This window comes from Bombus terrestris, chromosome 11 (genome assembly GCF_910591885.1).
Source record: "Bombus terrestris chromosome 11, iyBomTerr1.2, whole genome shotgun sequence".
NCBI lineage: Eukaryota > Metazoa > Arthropoda > Insecta > Hymenoptera > Apidae > Bombus > Bombus terrestris.
The window spans coordinates 768,771-789,270 of record NC_063279.1 but is presented as its reverse complement, the minus strand read 5'-3'; the positions used below and the strand labels follow the sequence as shown (position 1 = coordinate 789,270).

Genomic DNA, 20,500 nt, shown 5'->3' with positions numbered 1-20,500 from the left:
TGCGCGATAACGAGTCACCATAAGAATTATCCCAACTTTCGACTACATTTTATCGATAGTTTGTAACGGTAAAGAAAAGCGAATCGAATAAAGATATTTCTATGTAGGACGATAAATGGTTCGTATCGACGATTCTTATGGCAATTTCGTTATTTCGATAAGTCACACGCGAAGGGATACGACGGATACTACCAATTCTGATATTCATAAAAAACATATTTAATATACTCATAGTTTGACATTCGTATATAACTCGTGATCGAAGAAACTCGTTACACCGCGTAATAATTTGCGATTAAGAAACCCGAGATACTGTATATAGTACTTAGTATCGCTAATAATTACAAAGTTAATCTAATACTGCTATTTCTTCGGAAAAAGAAGTCCCCTTGATATCGTAGAGCTCATACGGAATAACATGTTCGAACCTCTGCGTTTAGACGCAACGTTCGCGCTTCCTCCTTCTCCTTGTTAAATTTTACAGTGTTGTACATACTCAAAGTTAAAAACCAAGCATCGGTATCGGTAACTGACTTTGTCGCTCGCAAATTTCGATCTCCGCCATATCTACGCTCGTTTTCCTTTTCACTCGAACAACGAAAGTAATTGAAAATGCATCGACCGTTTGGAACACGATCGCTCGTACCCCTTCGCATCGAGTTGCTCTATTCTTTTTCTCTTTTCTTTTTTCTTTTTTTTTTTTTTTTTGTTTGCTTCGGCTTTTGTTCGCTCTTTTCGACGTAATTTCTCGCTAAGCGTCGAAATTCGACCGAAACGCCGAGCAAAGACAGAGATCCGTGTTCAAGGCGGAAGCAAGGAGGACTGGGCAACGCTTCACGCTTCAATTTTTATTGTGACAGATTGTATTGAAATTTGTCGCACGCCTTCTGAAAACAAAAAGTGTTTGCACGCGGTTGGGTGCTCCACACCTCGTGCGCCACGCTATCTTTTTTCAATTTCTTTCGCGCTTCTATCGCGTTACATAGTGTGTGTGTGTGTGTATGTGTCTTTCCCTCCACATTTCCCTCTTTCTCACATTTTCAACAACACGCAACGAGTCGTTCGAAGAGGTTCGTAATATATACCGTGTGTTTCTCATATTTTTACATATACCAGCGATGGTATATACAACAAAATTCGACATAGATTACAACAATAGCGACACTCTTGTTAAGACGCACAGACACGCTTGCTTTTCTATTTACTTATTTCTTCTTTCTTCTTTACGTCACGTCGTCACATTCACACGAGAAATACAATGTACAGATATTCTACTATCACGAGAGATGTACAAGACACGCTAGAGTTACGGTTTTTCTTATTCCAAGACGTTCTCTCTCTCTCTCTCTCTCTCTCTTTCTCCCCCTCCCCTCCCGCCTCACCCTCTTTCACTCTGTCATATTCGACGTAATAATTACAGCTTGTAATTTTTTTCTTACTTTTTTCCACTCTCACGCCGTTTTTCATTCTCTCCTTTCTCACCTTTTGCTTCTCACTCTCTCACTCATTTTCTCTCTCTCTCTCTCTCTCCCTCTCGTAATTCTATATACAATTAGGGTTTCGTTTTTTAGGATGTTAGCGAATAATATTTAGCATCGTACGTCTACGCTGTAAACGATTTAACAGTTTCTTTCCTTTCTTTTGTTTTATTTTTGCTTAAACGCTATAATAGTGCTAAGTAATTTTGTCAGTTATTTATATCACATTGTTCATGTACACGTAGATTCCCCGCACGTTTCCTCCGTTACTTTCTCTTTTCCCGTCGATCGATTTTGTTCCCGAGGATCTCTAGTAGCCGACGAGATTCTTTTTCTTTTTTCTTCCTTTAACTTTTCTTTAATTATATACAAAAAAGAATGTTTCTTATCGCTTTTATTTTCTTTCTCCCCTCCTCTCTCTCTCTCTCTCTCTCTCTCGCTCGCTCGCTCTTTCGCGATTTTACTTTGCTTGCCACCTCTCTCTCTCTCTCTCTCTCTGCGTGTTCTTCCTTCGCCAAACGCAAGATCGTAATAGCATGCGCTAAGTTGTTAGATTTGATAAACGTCTGTCGCATAAATAATCAGAACCTTTGTTACGGAAAAGTAACTTTTCCATCGATTTTTCCGTTCTTCTTAAATCGTTACTTAAAGCTTGCTGTCTCGATATATCCGAAAGTTTACTTTCGTCGGATCGGATCGGCTCGTTTTAACGATGAAATATCTCGAAAACTAGTCTTTCTTTTCAAGCAAACGTAACAATCGATAAAACGATGGTTGCCACTCGTCTTGCACGTTCGGCGAACGAAGCGACGATCCACGCCTTCCTACTTACTCGATCTGCGCAACGTGTTAAGAATGCCCCCAACGTCTACTACGAGTATTTACATGCATTGCACGATTCATAAGGTTGGATTTAAAAGATACAGAAAGAAGAAAAGGAAATTGGTACGACAGAGTGCCGAACTACAGTTCGAAGGTCTAGCGTGGTTGATTCGTGTTTAAAAAAAAAAAAAAAAAAAAAAAAAAACAAGGAGGGAACGGAAATGACTAGTGCGCGCGCGCCGAATTTTATATTCTCCAGCAATTTATCATCCCGCGGGAAAGTCCCGCGGGAAATCTCTTTTATACGAACTGCGATATCTGTCGACACGTTCTTTGTATCGAGTTAAGAGACAAAGATAGAAACGACCTTTTAATTTTATCTTCTTTACGAAAACTCTGATATGTCATCGGCTATGGATGACCGATTGACGCTTTGCTAGCGACTAGTTGTAGCGATATAGAGGAAACGAACGACGTCTCGCGTGTGAACGATCGAAGCCCGACGAGCTTTCGAATCTGTACTTTCGTTGAAACGCGAAAAAAGGTCACCGTAGCTACAGGCTGCGCGAGACGATATTCCTTCTAATCGCATTGCATGTTACGACGTACCGCCGTCTTTTAATTGTCATATGCGTAGATTAAAAACAACGCCACGTGGAAAAAATACTTACGCGAAACGTAAACAGCGATTGGATTTACGAAAGTTCGAAGGAAGCGTCTACCTACGAGTACACTTGCAACAACGATCGCTGCTATTACTGCACGAACAAAATCGAACAGTTTTGAAAGAGAGAAGGAATCGGGGCAACTAAAAAGAGGAATCGGTTATCGGAATCGAAAGATTGGTGGTAATGAAAAGCGGATTAATCGAATCGAGGTAGTAATGTAATACGAAAACGAGCAAATTTCACGAGTCTTGCCATGGATGTGGAAACGGGTGCAGATTCCCTGAATATTCCGAGACTACGTAGGTACTCGAACCGAGTCGCTGATAGAACGAGATACCATTGATTCGGCAGTATCGTTCGTAAACTCTGCTAATTTAGTAGTACTCGATCGTAAACGATTACGGTTATCTTGGAAACGGTGCTTCGCCGAAATAATATCCAACGAACGAAATTTCTTTTTTTTTCTTTCGTTTCGTTTAACGCATTCGTCGTTCGTTTATTTACGAGAATAAGCAGCAACGAGATAAAACATCGATTCGTCAAAGTGATACACTTAGCATACCAAAGCATAACGAAACAACAGACTCGCGGAATACTACTCGAGACTTTGATATATAAATTCGATAAAAAAAATCATCGCGGTACAGCGGTGTATAGCTGTATCGAATTTCGAGTAGTACAATGATCTAGCGTAACACGAATGCGTTAAAACGTTCTTTCGAAATAACGTTTTTCAACGTCTCTTACGCATCTACGAGATAACAGGGTTGAGCAAGTCCCATGCTGCATTTAAACGCTCTGAAAACAATATCGCGCTCTCCGCTAACCAATAACTTGTTACACGCTTTAGCGTGTTTTCGCGGTAGATCGAAATACACAGCGGCCGCGTATATAATATACCCACATAATCAGCGCATAAACCGACTGACCAAAGCCTTTGATTAAATAATTTAAAAAATAAAAAAAAAAAAAACGAGATATATATGTGTGTATACGCAGATACAAGTTAAGAATAATACTAGTGTACAAATGGTGATATTCCGAAAGAGACCGTTAACAGTTACACGCACATTCGCACACACGCGCGTATAAAAATTCCTCGCTACACCGCTTTCAAACTCTTAGCTATGCTTTTGCGCGTCGTTCGCGAATTTCAAATCGTTCTTAATTGAATTTTCGTCTATCTCCTCGAGAGTATGTTATTAGCCGATACGGAAACGCGAGGAAACTGCTCGTGACGATGTACGATGTCGAAGATGATATCGTAACGTAGGAATCAAGATTTTTGCAAAACGTTTTCGATTCGATCTTCGCGTTTGGAAATTTGTTAAGAGCAAAATGGGATTAATCGCGTTACGAAAACGTAAAGATACGTAAAAAGAAAAAGAGGAAATCTAACAGATACGCGATCCTTATTAGAGAGAGCTTATTCTTTGTACTTTTGCAATAAGATTTGACAAGCTACAGGTACGGAAAGAAATCTCGAACGACGAATTACAGCATCGTGATTACGTCGATAATCGTAATCGCGTAAAGATAAATCGAAATATACGAGCGAAAGTACGTTCGTGGCGTTCGTGGCCAGGGACAAACGTTGCTTACTGCTATTTCGCATCGTATATTCTATTTATATCGAGTAAACAACCGTTAACGGTCTCGCATCGAGTATATCGAACGAAAGCTCGAAAAACTTAAAATATTGCAAGATGAAACGTAAATTCTTGTTCCTTTACTTACACATAGAAAAAACAATTTAAAATAGTACGATAAACCACCACGTCTATGTTGTATACGATAATTCTGTTTTCCTCTTGCAACGCAAATCGCAAACTTTTCTCCCCTAATTCGATTATCTATCTGATCGATTACGGCAAAAATATTATGCAAAATGTTTCGTCGTACGTATGTACACGTATGTACACGTTTCTCCGGAAACAAAACTACCATATCGTTAAAAACGTACACATACGTATTTTGTCTGTCAGTTTTTTTCTTTCGGACTTTCGAGAAAAGCCGCGGCTTCCTTTCGAAACGAATCCGATAAAGATATCAGGACTACAAAGCCAAGGCAAACGTTTTGCTTATGCTCAGTGTTGCACTTTATAAAATAAATAGAAACGAATAAATACTTGAGCACGTTTTATACATCTATCTATATATCTATCCATATATGTATATATAGAGATCTATATAGATCGATAGATAGATAGATAGATAGATAGGTGGACAGATAGACAGACAGAAGGATAGACAGATAGATACATAGATAGATAGATAGATGTATAGACGTATAAAAGAAGAGAAAGAAACGTATGCGTATTTCCTCGACGTGCATTCAACGCGACGTAAGTTCAATTTATCATCTAAGTTTCCGAAAGTAAATTACAGGCGTAAAGGATAATCGTTTCTCCACAGCCACTATTTAACATAAAGGATTAATTTAAAAACGCAAGCATATTTATCATCCATCCGATTTCCAGATTTCGATCAATTTCAAACATCTAAACGAACCTTATATATCATACAATTCATTAATTTAACATCACTCCGTAAACACACGGTTTAGTTTCGTCTTTGCCGTACTTTTTCAATCGCAACGAGGTACCAAAAAAGAAACGTAGCTCTCTTATACTTTGCAGCCAAGATATTTAAGATAAATCGTGCAAATAACATTCCAGTATCGCGAATCAAATTGATTTCGTGCGTCGATGGAATTCGTTCGCGATACGTTCCAATATACGATCGCGTATGTAATTTAGAAAAAGAAATCTCTCGACGGACAACGTAATACCAACGATCATCGACCGTTTTATTTTGCAGGATTTTATCGTGCGAAAAATAGAACAGCGAAACGTCGAATTTGCGAACGTTAAACGATCGCATTGAGAAATTCCATTGGGTACATCGGCCTGCTTCCTTCCATCTTATGCTCCCGGAAAACGCGAACAAGATCATCTTCGTCTGAAGCTGCCTCGTCGCGTTCATCTCCCTGACCCATTTCCAACGAGTTTTGCCTTCGATAAGTACTTCTCTGAAGCATTCGAGGTACCGTGCACAATCGCGCAAGTCGAGCAACGGCATTTTTAACACCTTCGCATCTCTCTCAGTCGTCTCACTCGTTGGAAGAGCGGAAACGTTTGAAATCCAAAGCACGAAGGGACACGAGCAAAGTTTCGCGTAATGAGATATCCTCCCTCGATGTTGGAAATAGCACGACTGAGAGAATTATCGCGCCTCTTGCGTCTCTTCTTTCGTTGACCAGATCTACGATTTTCGCCTTATCTCTCGTTGAAGCGTCGAATCGATCGCGTATAGCCGTCGGTCCTATACGCGCGAAACGCGTTAGACGATAACGGAATTCGTAATTTCTGCGAGCCCGCGCCTCCATACACCTAGCAGGAGCCATTTCTCAAACTAGTTTCACTTTCTTTTGATTCTGTCAGACGGTCGAGTGTGTGGTGGAGGAAGGTTGTGTACTGGAAGCCGTCGTCGATTGTGGCGTGGATGTTGACGGTGAACTGACGACAACTACAGGCTTCACCAGAGTGGTGGTGTTGATATACTGGGCGTTCACGATCGGCATTTGTGCCACGGATTTGAGGATCGGGGTCGTGATCATTTTGCCCGCAAGGCTAGAGGGGGCTAGGATATGAGCAGTCACTTGATTTCCTTGCGAGACGACGGTCATCGGCGTGACGATCGGTGTCAGGCCGGAGAGAGGTGTGTGCGGGCCAACGATATGAGCTATACCCTCTGTGGACGGAGCGTTTTGCATCACTGTCGAGCCTGGTTTACCTGTCGTGGTTTGAAGCGACACTCCTGCATGGCTCAGCGTCAATCCTGCAACCCATAGGGGTAATTGCACGGTAAGATATGTTGTCTTCTTTCAGCCAAAACGAACGCTGACGAGAGAATGATTCGAATCCCTTGCGCTCAAGATCGTTTTCACCCGCTATACCTTTCCACGATTGGTGGTAATTCTAACTATTCGCGAACATGCACCGTTGCTGAAAATCTTTTTTACGGGACGATTCTTTAAAAATAAATATCACGACGTAAATCAAAAGCACGTAATAAATATAAAAAAAATACTTGTACACCATTTTCAAAGCAACCCCGTACACGAATACAACGCACGAGTCGCTCTGCAAATGGCCACTTTTCATCTAGCACCGTTTTATTACAAGATCGTAACAGTACGATTTCGTCTTGGATATAGTGCTGTATACGAGAAACGTGAAAAAAATAAGACCGGAACTTGCTTTTATAGAAACCGATAGACACGCGACAACTAACGAGAAATTGGAATTGTAGGTTTGCCCTCTGGTGGCAAATATAGAAAAGATTAGCACGGTAAATAGCGTGGTTAAACTACGATACGGATATAAAAAGAAAAGAACGAAAGATATCCAATGTAAAGCATTACCATTTGCAGGCAGTATGTTCAATTCAGCGCCACCGGGAAGTCTAGTCAACTCCGATCCATTTCCGCCTACCAGTGTCACACCACCGACCATTTTATGCGTGGTCTGCGCGTCACTCGCTCGTATCCTCGTTTGAGCATCTGCAACGTACACGATGCACGATGATATTATCCAACACGATCGAGAAAATAGATCAATGTTCTTCGTGAATAGGATGTTTCATCAAACGTCAAAGTAGGAAAGCCAACAAATTCACGCAGTCGTATTACTTAATTGCTATCAACGATGAGAGCAAAATAAGAAAAGTTCTCTAGACATCGTGGTGTAGGTTGAACAGCACTGAATAAACGTGCGTCGTGCAAATACTTGATCGAATATCTTTTTTATATTTTTGGTATAAACGAAGATTTTTTTAAATAAACGACAGCAGCGAACTCGTAATTACGCTATGTAGGCAAGATCGTTTCGAGTTACTCACTCGTAACATTCAGTGCAGGAGAATGCGCAGCGAAAACTAACGGCCTCCCCTCGTTTGCCGAATGCACTAATGTAACTGGCCTGACGTCATTGGCGGACGATTGCACGGCTAGGGCCAACGGCCTGTCGTTGTTGGACAGATTAGAATGCACAAACGTTACCCTGTTGTCGTTGGCCGTGGACGAGTGAACGACCAACGCTACGGGCCTTGGCTCACTTCCAGTGTTCGATTGCACGGCAATAAGCGGCCTCGATTGATCCGGCGAGTTTTGCACGGCCAACGTGAGCGGCCTGGATTCGTTGCTGCCAGCGGTGTGAGTGACCAGAAGTTGCCTCGTGTCACCGGGTATCACCCTCAAGCTCGGACCGAGGTGCTGAAGGGTCGGTACAATCGTCGGTAAGCCTTGACTGGTGTTCAATATCTGAGCGCTGATCGGCAAGTGCAACTGATGCGGCTGCTGCACTATACCACTCGTTGGTGAAGTATTAACTTTCTCCTACGAAGAAAATTTCACAAATTACTTTGCATCGAGCTTTCGACTTTCTCATATGTAATATAATTCTGTAATGTATATTCTAATTCCTTTCTAGATCTACAAAAACAAATTGTGTTGCATTGGTCGGCAACTAATTTATACATATATATATATATAAACCAGTTATATTAAACACATTCGCAATGCATTTGAATCTTGCACCGTTGTTCCACACACAACGTTAAAGATACATAAACGTTGTGTCCAAGGGGGTGCTGCTGCTGCGTTTTGTGCTCGCTCTGCTTTTTTGCTTGTTGCAGTAGTATGGCTTCGAGACGATATAAACTTCGCGAACTAACCATTTTGAAGCGAATAAAAACGGTTAGTTACGATTTTAGCCCAAACCGGGATTCGATCCAACGACGTTCGTCGGATTAGCAGAGCCGCGGACTTAACCGACCGAGCCAATTCAGACGACGTTAGAACTTTTGTGCTCGATACCGTCTTCAATCTCTCATGGAACGTACCTGTGCTGGAGTAGGAATGCTAGGTGCAGGCGTTCCAGGACTCGAACTCGCAGGTGGACTCTCTCTGGAACTTGACGCAAGATTCATACCCTGCGCTTGGCAGACAACTGCCGCAGTGGCAACCTGATTGTGGATATTGGAAGTCGCGTTGGTATTTTGAAGCGTCTGCGGTGAACTAGCCGTAGCTGCGCTGCTCAAACTGCTGGTACTACTGTACCTCGTACCACCCCGTGCGAGCCCCGTCACGTCAACCTCCATGTTTTCTGAAACTTTAACAAAAAAGATTCTTAAATTAGAAATTGCCACCTTACATTTTTCTCTTGTCGTCGATTTTATATTTTATAAAAAGTTCGCTTCGATGGTTGTCGTTTCTCTTCGAGTACGTTTAAAAGGTATGTGAATGTCCTATTTCGATTATAAGACTTACTACTTCTCGTAGCCGTTACATCGGCAGCCGCATTCTGTTCCGGTAAAAGAGTATTAAAGTCGATGTGATCCCAAGTAGCCGCGAGTTCCTTCTTCAGAGCTAGTAATCTTTGCTGGGCAGCAATTTTTTCCCTAGCAAGTTTTTCCATTTCGTGTTCGTAATCTCGTTCCTTCCTTCTCAACATCTGCAACGATATCCCCGCAATTAAAAAACAGGGCAATCGATGGTAGAAAAAAGTTTCGTATTTTTTTATAGAACGAGCAGAAAAATTAATTAGCTTTCGACCGAAACGATGTAAAATACAACACGTTCTCGCGATTATATAAGCACGTGTTCTAGACAGATTCCGATTATTCGCGAACGAGAAGGCGCAAATATATTTCGACCGATAACGCGATATATATTTATTTGTTCCCCCGAAACTTCTGCGATCCCAAAACTCGAAAATTTGCGCAATCTGTCGTGCATAAAATTATCTTTGTTTATGAAACCTGCATGTTTCACAGTTTCACAGAAACTGTAGCCGGTAGCTTTTACGAAAAATTGCGTGCACGCGACAAAAAGCGGACGAAAGCCCATTATACGTATCCCGGCTTCGTTTTCGAGAATAGCATAACGCCAGCGTCACACGATACTCCTGCAGATTCAGGACATCTCTCCATCGAAATACGATAAGCCTTGTGTTTGACATCAGCACGAACATGCGTGAAGGAACCGTGCACGAGTGCACGGGTGCACGTGACAACGAACTCCGATACCCAGCGAACGAGATGCATGCGTTTCGAGAGAAGTCGTGGAGAAAGAAAATATGCAAGGACGAAATTCTTGCCGTGTGCAAATTCGAACCTGATCAAGTTCAGTTTGCACGCGTTCGTGCTCGCTCGTTTCGCGTCACAAGTGCTGAGAAAATTCACGATGTGGCAATTTTGACCCACGATAAGAATCTCCAACGAAAAATCGGCATCATTTGCTGTACAAATTACAAAATTCGATCTCGCGCCTTGGCCCATACGTATTTAACTTTCCTGTAATCTTCGTGTCACCGAACGCAACCTTATACCGTTATATACAACATTGTTACAGAACTTAATCTAGGCTAAACTTCTACTCGGACTAACTGGTCCAAACCACAGCTTCAGGCCGATGTAAAATAGATGGATATGTCCATTAACCGATGTTAAATCGTTTATTAATATATTTTATATATATATTAAATTTCTATCGGTAAATATTTTTTGAGCGAAACAACACTGTCTAAGATTAATTCTAAAGTTAGACTATGAATTCAACGTAAAATGAAAGGAGCATGAAAACAAGACTAACAATATAGACGTAAATACTTAGACGTGTTACAGTAGAAATCTCGAGTAGGTACGACTTTCCGTCAAAACGTGATAAGCATTCGATTGGTTATCGGCAGGAACGTTTCGCGGAGGAACGCACGTGACAATAAGTGGCAGCGCTACCGGCGCGCACGATACAGAATACACGTGGTAAGATTGTCAAGGAGGAGAAAGAGGAGAACGACGACGTAGCCGCGCGCAGAAGGGAACGCAGACGGAAAGAAAAGACACGACCGGGGTCGCCAACTTACACAGTGATAATCAAAGAAAGTAAGTGGGAGACGAGGATCGCCTTGGTCGGAGAACAAGGAGGGGGAGGAGGAGGAGAAGAAGGAGAAGAAAAAAAAGAGGAAGAAGAAGAAGAAGAGGAAGACGGAGCAAGACGTAAATATGAAGAAAGATGGGGCGACCAACAAAGATAGAACGCAACACTAGAGATAAAGAGAGGGGAGAAAGCAGAAGGAGGGGAATATACGTTGCGAAAAAGGCTGAGAAACACAACAAAAATAGACAGACACGCGTATCGAAGGATAGGTAAGTTAAAAGGAGATAGAAAGACGACAGAAGCGGAGGTGAGGAGGAAGGTGCACGAAGGCCGTTGCATGAATAGGCGCACGCGCGGTTTACAAGCACGTGGGTAAACCGCCTCCAACAGGATTCGCACACACAATACTGCGCTCTCGGATATACGCAAATAGCGTTTTCGTTTCTTTCTACATCTCCCCTATCTGCTACGTCGTACGTGCCGCGGAGATCGTGCATGTACTTTATTATACTTTATCGAACTCGCGTGCGCGCGAATCCGGCGGATTTTCCGCCAACTAACAAGAATGGAGTAAGTTAGACTCGTCTAAAGTGTCGTCGTACCGGTAGTGGATTACCGGTTTCCTTTCATTCGTATCTTCGATGTGTATATCTTGCTTTTCTTTTTCTTTTTTTTTTTTTTTTTCAAATATCTACATTTCGATCGAGCATTGTCTCGACACGGTGATATTTATTCATTATAGCTGTTAAAAGGGAACGTTTCGTTACTACGCTATTTAAGGTCTAATAATTACGTTGTATCTTGGTCGATGGTTATTGACGGAACGTTTTCACGGGATCCATAGGTTTCGTTTTGCTATTCGAATTTCGAACTGAAACGAAATAACGATGCTTAGTACCTGTGACGACCGTACCATTTTCCGAAATAATACCCTAGCTTAAATACTTAACGATCTTGAAAATCTGGCAGCTATTCACAAAGTTATTATTGCGTCGGTAATCGTGCGGTTTATTTGTGAGTGGCTACGTTTCTCACAGAACTTTGGATAATCCTCGACCCCGAAGGAGACAATAGAGCATGATCGTACTTGAGACCGAAAATTATTCTTAAGAAGCTAGTCTTTGATACATATATGTGTATTTTATTAACGTTTCCCCGTATAATGGCAAAAGACGTAACGATTGTGTTTCGTATATCTATTGACAACGTTTATTAATAAATATGTAACAAAATGTTTTTAATTGATAACGGTATACGTCAATGACGTCGTTCAGAAGACGTGGCTGATCGGTGGCTCAACAGAAACATGGAACAGGTAATACCACGTAATTACGCAGAAACCTGACGTTATGGTAAGCCAACGTGCAATTTCGACACGTCGGACTGGTGCATCCGTTTCGTACTTAGAAGTCGGCAACAATGGCGCTCTGAACGATAAAAGTTCGGATAGCAGCGTACGCCGTACGTGCCATGCTGCGTGACACCGATGGCCGCGCAATCACGTGGAACCAATACAGGTACACCTTGTACGTGGAGAAGCATCGTGTACGCACACGCGCAAACTGCACGGAGTGAACCGGAGACGAAGAAAGCGAACGTCTCGTATGGTGGGGAAACACGAAGGATGACCTAGAGTGGGAAAGACGACGTACGATCGACGAAGACGAAAGAGTACACAGGCAATGCCGTTTTGACGAAGACGGGCGAACGGAGAAGGAGGAGGATGAAGAAACGGAAAGAGAAAGAGACTACAGATACGAAACGCGGTCGAAGAGGAAACGCGAGACAGAAGATACACGCGGAAAGAAAGAGGAGAGGTCAGGAGCAGACAGAGAGCGAGAGATAAGAGACAAGACTAGAAAGAAGTGGGGATCGCGAGACAGAAAAGACAAAGACGAAAATACGAGGAAAGAAGACGGTGGTGGGGGAACAACGTGTCTCTAGAAACGACCTCGTGCGGCAGACGGAGCAACGGAGAGAGTGAAACTATCGGACGAGGAGGAAAAACGACCGTACTGTAAAAAGCGAGGAAAAAGGGAAAAATAATTCTCACGTAAAGGCGGGATTATATATATCGCAAGTAAATTAGTCGATCTGGTTAAAGGAAAAGACGAAGGAAGCGAGAAAAGAAGGAGAAGAAATATGATACCTTGGGTTTACACGTACGATGGAAACGACGCGTATGCCGTCCGCATATTGGAAAGAAACAAACGGATCGTATAGTAAATAGGTAAAAGGAGAGACATGCGCAGACCGAAAGGGTACGGAGAAAGAGACACGGAGAATAAGCTGCACAAGCGCGTGAGAAGGAGGCCAAACGGCTGATAGTAGGATTCGAGTTGAATCACGAAAGAAGGGAAAGGAGGTGTTGTGTATGGTCGACCTTCGCGGGGACGCGCATCGGGACGATTCTCTGGCCGTCGCGCGAAAAGTTAATGTCCCTTTCGCGATTCCGAAATTGCGAGAAAAAAGAATTAGATAGGATCGAACTCGAGTACCAAGGAGAAGTCAAAATTTCCTTCTGAATATAAAATAGGCGTAATCGATCTCTTACTGTTATCGATACTGTTATCGATACAATAAAATGATTTGTTTCCGGTCCGATACCATATGCCATTATTATATATTATCGACTAATTGGTATTTACAATCATGGTATGTTACATCACTCGCCGATACATAGTTTGCGAGACGCGATATATTAACGAAAGCGATTAATAGAATGGAAGATTAATCGGGTCGAATCTTACGTACCGAAGATTATTACGTGGCGAAGTAACCGCAGTTACAACCCCGCCCCTTACAGGCCGGTAAATATTTCTGCCTTTTGCTTTTTCTATTTTTTTGTTTTTTTTTTCGAAAAATTCGTAAATCGAAACTGATACATTGACCGTGCGAATCGAACGGAACAATTACGTGGCCTTTATATTCAGGTGCCACGACCACACATTTCGCGCTAGGTCACACAGCTAACCTGCGACACTGGAAGCCATTGCGGCATAATAGGGAGCATAATTGGCAGTTTTTACGATACCAAAGCGTTTCGCGTGCAAGCATACTCTCTGCGAGAGACAGGATTTCGCTATTACGTAAAATAAACAGCATGTAACTTTACAGTAAGGAATATTATAGTAATTGTACTAGACTTCTCTATAAATTAGGAGGGAAAAAGAGTATGGATCGCAAAACACGTTACGCATGTCAATTTACATACCTGTATATGCCTGATCGCAGCGTGAAGAATCGAAAGGTTCGACGACTTTTTCTCTTCCTGCGACGGGAGTTGCCTCTTCAATAATTCGAAGCACTCTTTCAGGTGCGCCCTTCGATTTTTCTCCAATTTGTTATGCACTTCTCTGGTGCCAGAACGGATTACACACGGTCTAGAATAGAGAAACGGATATATGTAGACACGCGATATTTTCCATTTATATTTACATCTATGTGGAACCGATAAACCGTTGATAAATTAGTTTCAACAAACTATGAAATCTATCGAAATTCTATCGAAGCTATTTCACAGGCCCTTAAATAAAAAGCATCGAGTCACCAGTAAAACGTAGGTCGTGCAATTTACGTCCCTCTACAAATTACATTACGCAGCTTTTAATTTGTCAGGCATTTTCGAATCGATTGGCGCGACGTGATCATTTTCTTACATGATCGCAGCAACACGACTAGCTTACTGGTAATATTTTGTTAATCAGTTTCGCATGCACTCTTTACATCTAGGAAATTAAAGTGAAATATACGATCGAAGAAAATCGCGAGATAAAAGAGTACTTTGTATCGATCTTGGAGATCCAGGTAAGGAACGCTATCCGATAACAGAAAACACAGAAATGCAAAATAAGAAGAGAAAACTATGACAATAAAGCGAGCGTAAACGGTTGATAATCTCTGTAATCGATCGGATAAAGCAACAATCCTCGCGCACCTCCGAAGCGAAGTACACAGACATCGAAATCGCGTTCTTAATCAGAAGGTGGCAGACAAATTACGATAATCTCTAGCGGGAGGAGGCACGAGCGTGCAGCACGCATGTGGTGGTACGCGATAATGGCAGCGGCGCGTTAGTACGCATCCCGGTCCCCGGTCTCACGACGTGGTAAGTGACGCACCGTGCACGTGCCATTCACCCTGGACACGTGCACCGCGTGAATGGGTAGCGAAGACTCTGTTGCCTCGACGCTGCTGCCTGTGCATCGAGAAAAGAGAGAACGGACAAGACGGAGAGAGAGAGCGCGCGAAGCAACAGGCTGGCATATCGGCAGCCAGAAAGAACACGGAAAAACGGCGAGAAGCAAGCGAAGTTGGCGGCACCGTGGACTGAGCAACCGTCGAAAAACATACCGAACGAGAATTCGCGACAAGGAACAAAATGCTACTACTGCTGATGCTGCTGAGAGAGAGAGAGAGTGAGAGAGAGAGAGAGCGAGAGAGAGAGACAGCGAAAGAGAGAGCAAATGCGGGATGGAACAGAAAGGGAAAGGGAGGAGGAAAAGTTCGAAAAGAAATTTTTAGAGGAAAGATGACGAACAGGGAGATAGAAATGAACTTCTTGAAAATTAGGGGTGTAGATGTGTTGTATTTCGTTGTAAGAAAGTAACGTTTGGTTCGATCCAATGTTAATTACGGGTTATATACTATGGAATTTTATTGATGTAACATTTGATAAAATATTAACACGTTCTAACGATTGGTACAGCCGAAACTTTCGGTAGGCGAATAAAAAAGTTGTTCGATATAGCGTTGAAACGGAGAAAATCATTTATTTTCCTGTAATTAAATCTTTCAACGTAAAGTTTTCAGTGACACGCGTATATGATACCAAAGATACGGATAAAATGATCTTCTTTCTTGCCATAGAACGTGTTAATCGTTTATAAAAAAAAAAAAAAAGGAATGTAATATGCACAACGAGGAATAAAAGTATACCTCGCGTACATCCTTTAAAACGGAATAATTTGTTTAAAATTTGACCAAACGATTAGAAACTGACAAAGGATTAGTTTACCAGATAACGCGTTAAAAATGTTTCGAAAACATCGCCTTTTACAACATTCTTATCTGGGCTTGTAACGAAAATTTCAGCAGCACGTTTTAAAGATTTCTGTTAGTTGTATGATATGTACACTGAAAATTTTAGCGAACTCGGTTGACGCGGAAACAGGCGTCAGGCATTTTTAACCCTTTGTAACTCGTTGCAACGTTAACCGATTTCGATCAAATTTTCAGCGTAATTGTATATCTGACGTATAAATGTTCGATAATCGTGTTGCTTAAATTTTTATTATAGGCTTGGATAAAAAAAAAAGTTGTAAAAAGTAACCTCCAATTTCTTCCTCGAGATTCCGACCAATTGCAATTTTTCCAAAAAAAATGTTACGCGTCACGTAGAAATCTGATCCTTCCAACTTTTCAGGGAAAATAGACACTCGTCGTTCGATCCAAACTTTAAAAAGTTATTCTGCTTTAAAAGGTGTACGAATACCTTTGTCCGTCGTTCTATATGCAACACCTAATTATGCGTTAATGGTATAAATTACTCGATGCAAATCTGCAACACGTGTAACCTTCGATGTAACAAACAAGTACGAGAAGTTAATTCGTTTTCTAAGTTGTTTAACTCGAATCAACTCTCATTCTCCGTAAAACGAACTATTCTAAGGACGATTATAATTAGATTTTAAGAAGTTTTTCCGTATAAAATCAGTCACAGTTGCAACGGTAACTTGGTTATTCTTAAAGTTATTACAAAGCACTTTCGTACCAGGTGTTCGGTAATTCTATTTACTACATCGGCGAATAATCCGAAATTCGTTTCATTCCAACATTATGCATTCCGATTATTATTTAGTTCTCTTCCTTTTCCTTTTTATCCAATTTTGAGATTATAACTCAACGTGCCGCGATAATAAAGAAAGCTGACTCTCAAAGTTCTCCTACCACCCTTACAAAAACTAGAAAGCATATCTTCGCATACGTTGACGTCAGTGTTAATCGTGTGTCGACATAAACTATATTAGATCTACTTTATAGTAACTAAAAGTACAGTAACTAAACTTAACACAGATATACACAAAATATACACAAGATATACACAAGGACGGTTATGCACATTATCCCAAATTATACGAACTTAACACTTTAACCAGCATCCGTCGGCCGTCGCTTATGCCAATTTGACACGCGTTGTGATAAACGAGATAAAAGTAAGAGGAAAAAGTAAAGCGATAAAGAGAGATATTTGTCTCGTGTTCGTAATTTATACGTTCGTTATAAGGGACGGACGAGGGTTAAAACTTAAATTAAACATATAATATATACGAATTAAGCTTATCTTAGCTAACTTATTTTTATCTATCGCACGAACGAAATTAATCGACATACATCGAACGAATTACAAATAAAATAGAAATAGTTGCATCAATCTTACCCGTTTCGATGCTTCTTATTGTCGTGGCTGGGTTCAACGTCGACGACGAGATTGCCCACGTTCTGCTGCGAGTGATTCGTATTTTGATTTTCCACGTAAGGATTATGCGTGCTGTTTTGATTGTTGTGATGGTGATGATGGTGATGGTGATGCTGCTGTTGCTGTTGCGGCTGCTGTTGCTGCTGCGGCTGTTGCTGCGGTTGCTGCTGCGGCTGATGTTGCTGTTGATGGTGGTGTTGTTGGTGTTGCTGTTGGTGGTGTTGTTGGTGGTGCTGTTGGTGCTGCTGCTGCTGGTGCTGCTGTTGCTGCTGATGATGATGATGAAGATGGAGATGCGACGTAGAGTGTACGGCGGTCAGATGAGCCGAATTTGCGTTCGCCGAGGGTGGCGTTACTCGCGTGCTTGAGATCACGGGACTCCCTCGAGAACCTGTCGAGTGATTCCCGTTCGTTCTGTTATTTTCTAGCGGCTCCTCCTCTGAAAAATAAATCAAATCAATCTTTCCTGAAGATTGACCATTATAAAACTTTCTACTTCGCTATGTTATTTCTTATGTACAAAAGAGATCTTCGATACAGTTTAATCAAAATCTCGTAGTTATTTTTATCGTAATATAATTATCTGTTACTTTTATCGTCGCATCTATTCGATAAACGCTGGTTAACGATTCTTAAAACTTCGGAAACTTGCAATTGTTGTTTTCGTATCCTACGAAGGTGATGATAAGTCGTTTCGAAACGATATTCTAAATCTACAACACCAGGGGAACGTGAGATTTCTTAGAGAAATATGGTACAGGTGAACGTATTCGAGCGGCTCGCCAACAAGACATTCTCAGGTAAATAGTTTTTCAGGAAAGGAACTATACGAAAGGAGGATTTTACAGGGGTAATTTCCAGGCGGTTGCCCGATCTCGAAACTTTCATTCTGGATAGCATTCACGGAGGCACAGCAATTCCTCGCGTTCTACGGTGCAGACGACGCTCCCCTTGCTCATTCTATTCTATACTCGAACCTGAATGACTATGTTCTCGCCTAAGATTAGCGAATGCTTCTCTGGAGTGGCGATGGCTTCGATACGTATGGTTCTCGACTCTTTCCACTTGCACTGACGAGTCGTAATTCCTACGTCTTCCATCCTCAATTTTTCGTTTATACGTATGTTTATTCGTAACTTTTTATTTATACGTATATCTGTTCGATCATACGGATCGCAACGTTGCACGCAAAATCCGTCAAGTAAAACGAAAATGTTTAAAAAAAATAGAGCAACCGATGCTGCAAGGACGGTCTTCGAGTTTCCAAATCTCGCTCTCGTTTTAACGAGAGGAAAATTTTGTTTAGTCGTAAGAAGAGTTTTGCTGGGAAAGTGAAATAAGAAATTGCGCGTATGAAAAAGCGCGACTGGAGGTAAAAGGATGGAAAGGACAAAGGCAGGGACAAAGGTCAAAAGGTAGAGCTAAAAGGTAGAGCCGTCTAAAATCGCAGTTCACGAACGACCAAAACGTTTCGCTACGACACGATCCTGTAGGATCTGCGATTTTCGTGCTCGGAGGGCCGCCGCTCCATTCGTCGCGATGCTATAAATTAGCGCAGCACGTGTACGCACATGCAACTAACTCATTCATGTACCAAGAGACTTGGCAAAGCTTCGTCGCATAGCTCGACGCTTCCTAAATCTATTCCGGGCTTAAAGACGGCGTGTACGTATCACGAGAACAAGAAGCAAGAAAGCACCGGCGATATACCTTGCACTCGGTGCACGCTTGCAACGCTGCCTTCGTCGAATAACAGGCTAAAACGTGTCTTGCAACGCGACTACACGATCTCTACCGAACAAGATTTTCTTACGCTTACTGTCCGACTATCGACCTGTGAAAACGGTCTCTCCTTTTGTTTTCCAAGATACTCGAATACGTTCTAGAACTCGTTCGCCCAAGATTTCTGTATTTCGCTATCTATAGAAAGTTTGATACTAAAAATATTACAACGAACGAATAACTTAAAAATGTGATATTAAGCCAGGTTGCAAGGATGCAGCAAGATTTTAGATACGTTGTCAACGTAGTTCGCAATTTTTAGTATATATTTTTGATCGTTCGTCGTTGGCCTTTATCGAGTGGCCTACTTCGTGCGATAAATCTCCGTAGACAGGGACAGGAAGTCTGCTCTTGCGTAACAAGGTTGACGCATTCGACAGGTTAAATCTTCCCGTATTTTGCATTCTATCTTCTTCTCGTATCTGCGTCAACTTATTTCAAACTTTTATCTTTCGCTTCTTTTCCTTGCAAGAAAATTACCATATGCGATATTTCGAGACTTTTCAGGAAACTGGAAATGGACTGCGAAATTTGTCGAAGTAAAGTCCTATTAAAAAGTTCGACAATTAACATGGCGAAACCAGCGAAAGAAACGCTTCTTCCACGAGCAAAAAGAATATGAGACGTAAAAATCAGAAAGATATTTAAAAAGAGATTAGGGGATAGAAAATAGACAGCGAAGAGAAGAACGGCGTTGGATGAAAATCGAATAAAAGTGGAGCATGAACGAATCGAATGGCAAATCCTTGACCTAAAAATAGCGATCTCCGCTAATTTCTTGTCTCCGAAATTGATATTCGGTGACGCGATTCATCTATTAGCAAATTTACCGAACAACGGTTGCCTCTCCTCTGAACCGTTGCCGCGTTTACAGACAGTCGAGTTTAGCGCTGAAACGTGGCAATAAATTTTATCGAAATGGAATTACCAGCCAAAAGTCGTTCGTTAAATAAGACGAAACGGACGATCGTGTTTTTATCCTGGATATCGCATAAACGAAACGAGCTTTTAACGGACACGCGCTTCCACGCGAACGATCGCTTTGCATCGAGCGAATCTTCTAGCATAACCCGCAACTTGTTACGAACGCAAACTATTATATAAAGAAAAGCGGCAGTAAAACAATTGTACTTGAAAAAAAAGACCCGCAAAGAATCATCTTAAGAAGGTGGAATTTTTGGCAAATATTAAAAACACGCGACAGCTTCTCCCTCTATTAGACCGGTGACGCGTGTTTTACTAAATTAAGAATTATTTATTCGATAAATGGACGTAAAGAAATTACTCTTGTCGATCGTGACTGGAATTATTTGGTCATGCAAGAAATTTCTTT

General features: G+C 41.6%; 1 protein-coding gene across 10 annotated transcripts in view; it reads right to left on the bottom strand.

Annotated features, from left to right (window-relative positions):
• Positions 1-195: 195 nt before the first annotated feature.
• LOC105666205 (homeobox protein B-H2) overlaps positions 196-20,500 on the bottom strand; it is a 36,014-nt gene continuing 15,709 nt past the window's right edge. For 9 of the 10 annotated variants that reach the window (XM_048410616.1, XM_048410617.1, XM_012313357.3 and 6 more), the window contains 7 exons: positions 17,347-17,824; positions 14,122-14,290; positions 9,300-9,483; positions 8,873-9,141; positions 7,871-8,366; positions 7,395-7,532; positions 196-6,808 (listed from right to left, as the gene is read on the bottom strand). In XM_048410616.1, the coding sequence (XP_048266573.1) occupies positions 6,408-6,808; positions 7,395-7,532; positions 7,871-8,366; positions 8,873-9,141; positions 9,300-9,483; positions 14,122-14,290; positions 17,347-17,824 (2,135 nt within the window). In that variant the 3' untranslated portion in view covers positions 196-6,407. Of the gene's footprint in view, positions 6,816-7,394; positions 7,533-7,870; positions 8,367-8,872; positions 9,142-9,299; positions 9,484-14,121; positions 14,291-17,346; positions 17,825-20,500 lie in introns of all 10 variants that reach the window. The other variant, XM_048410622.1, reaches the window with a different exon arrangement.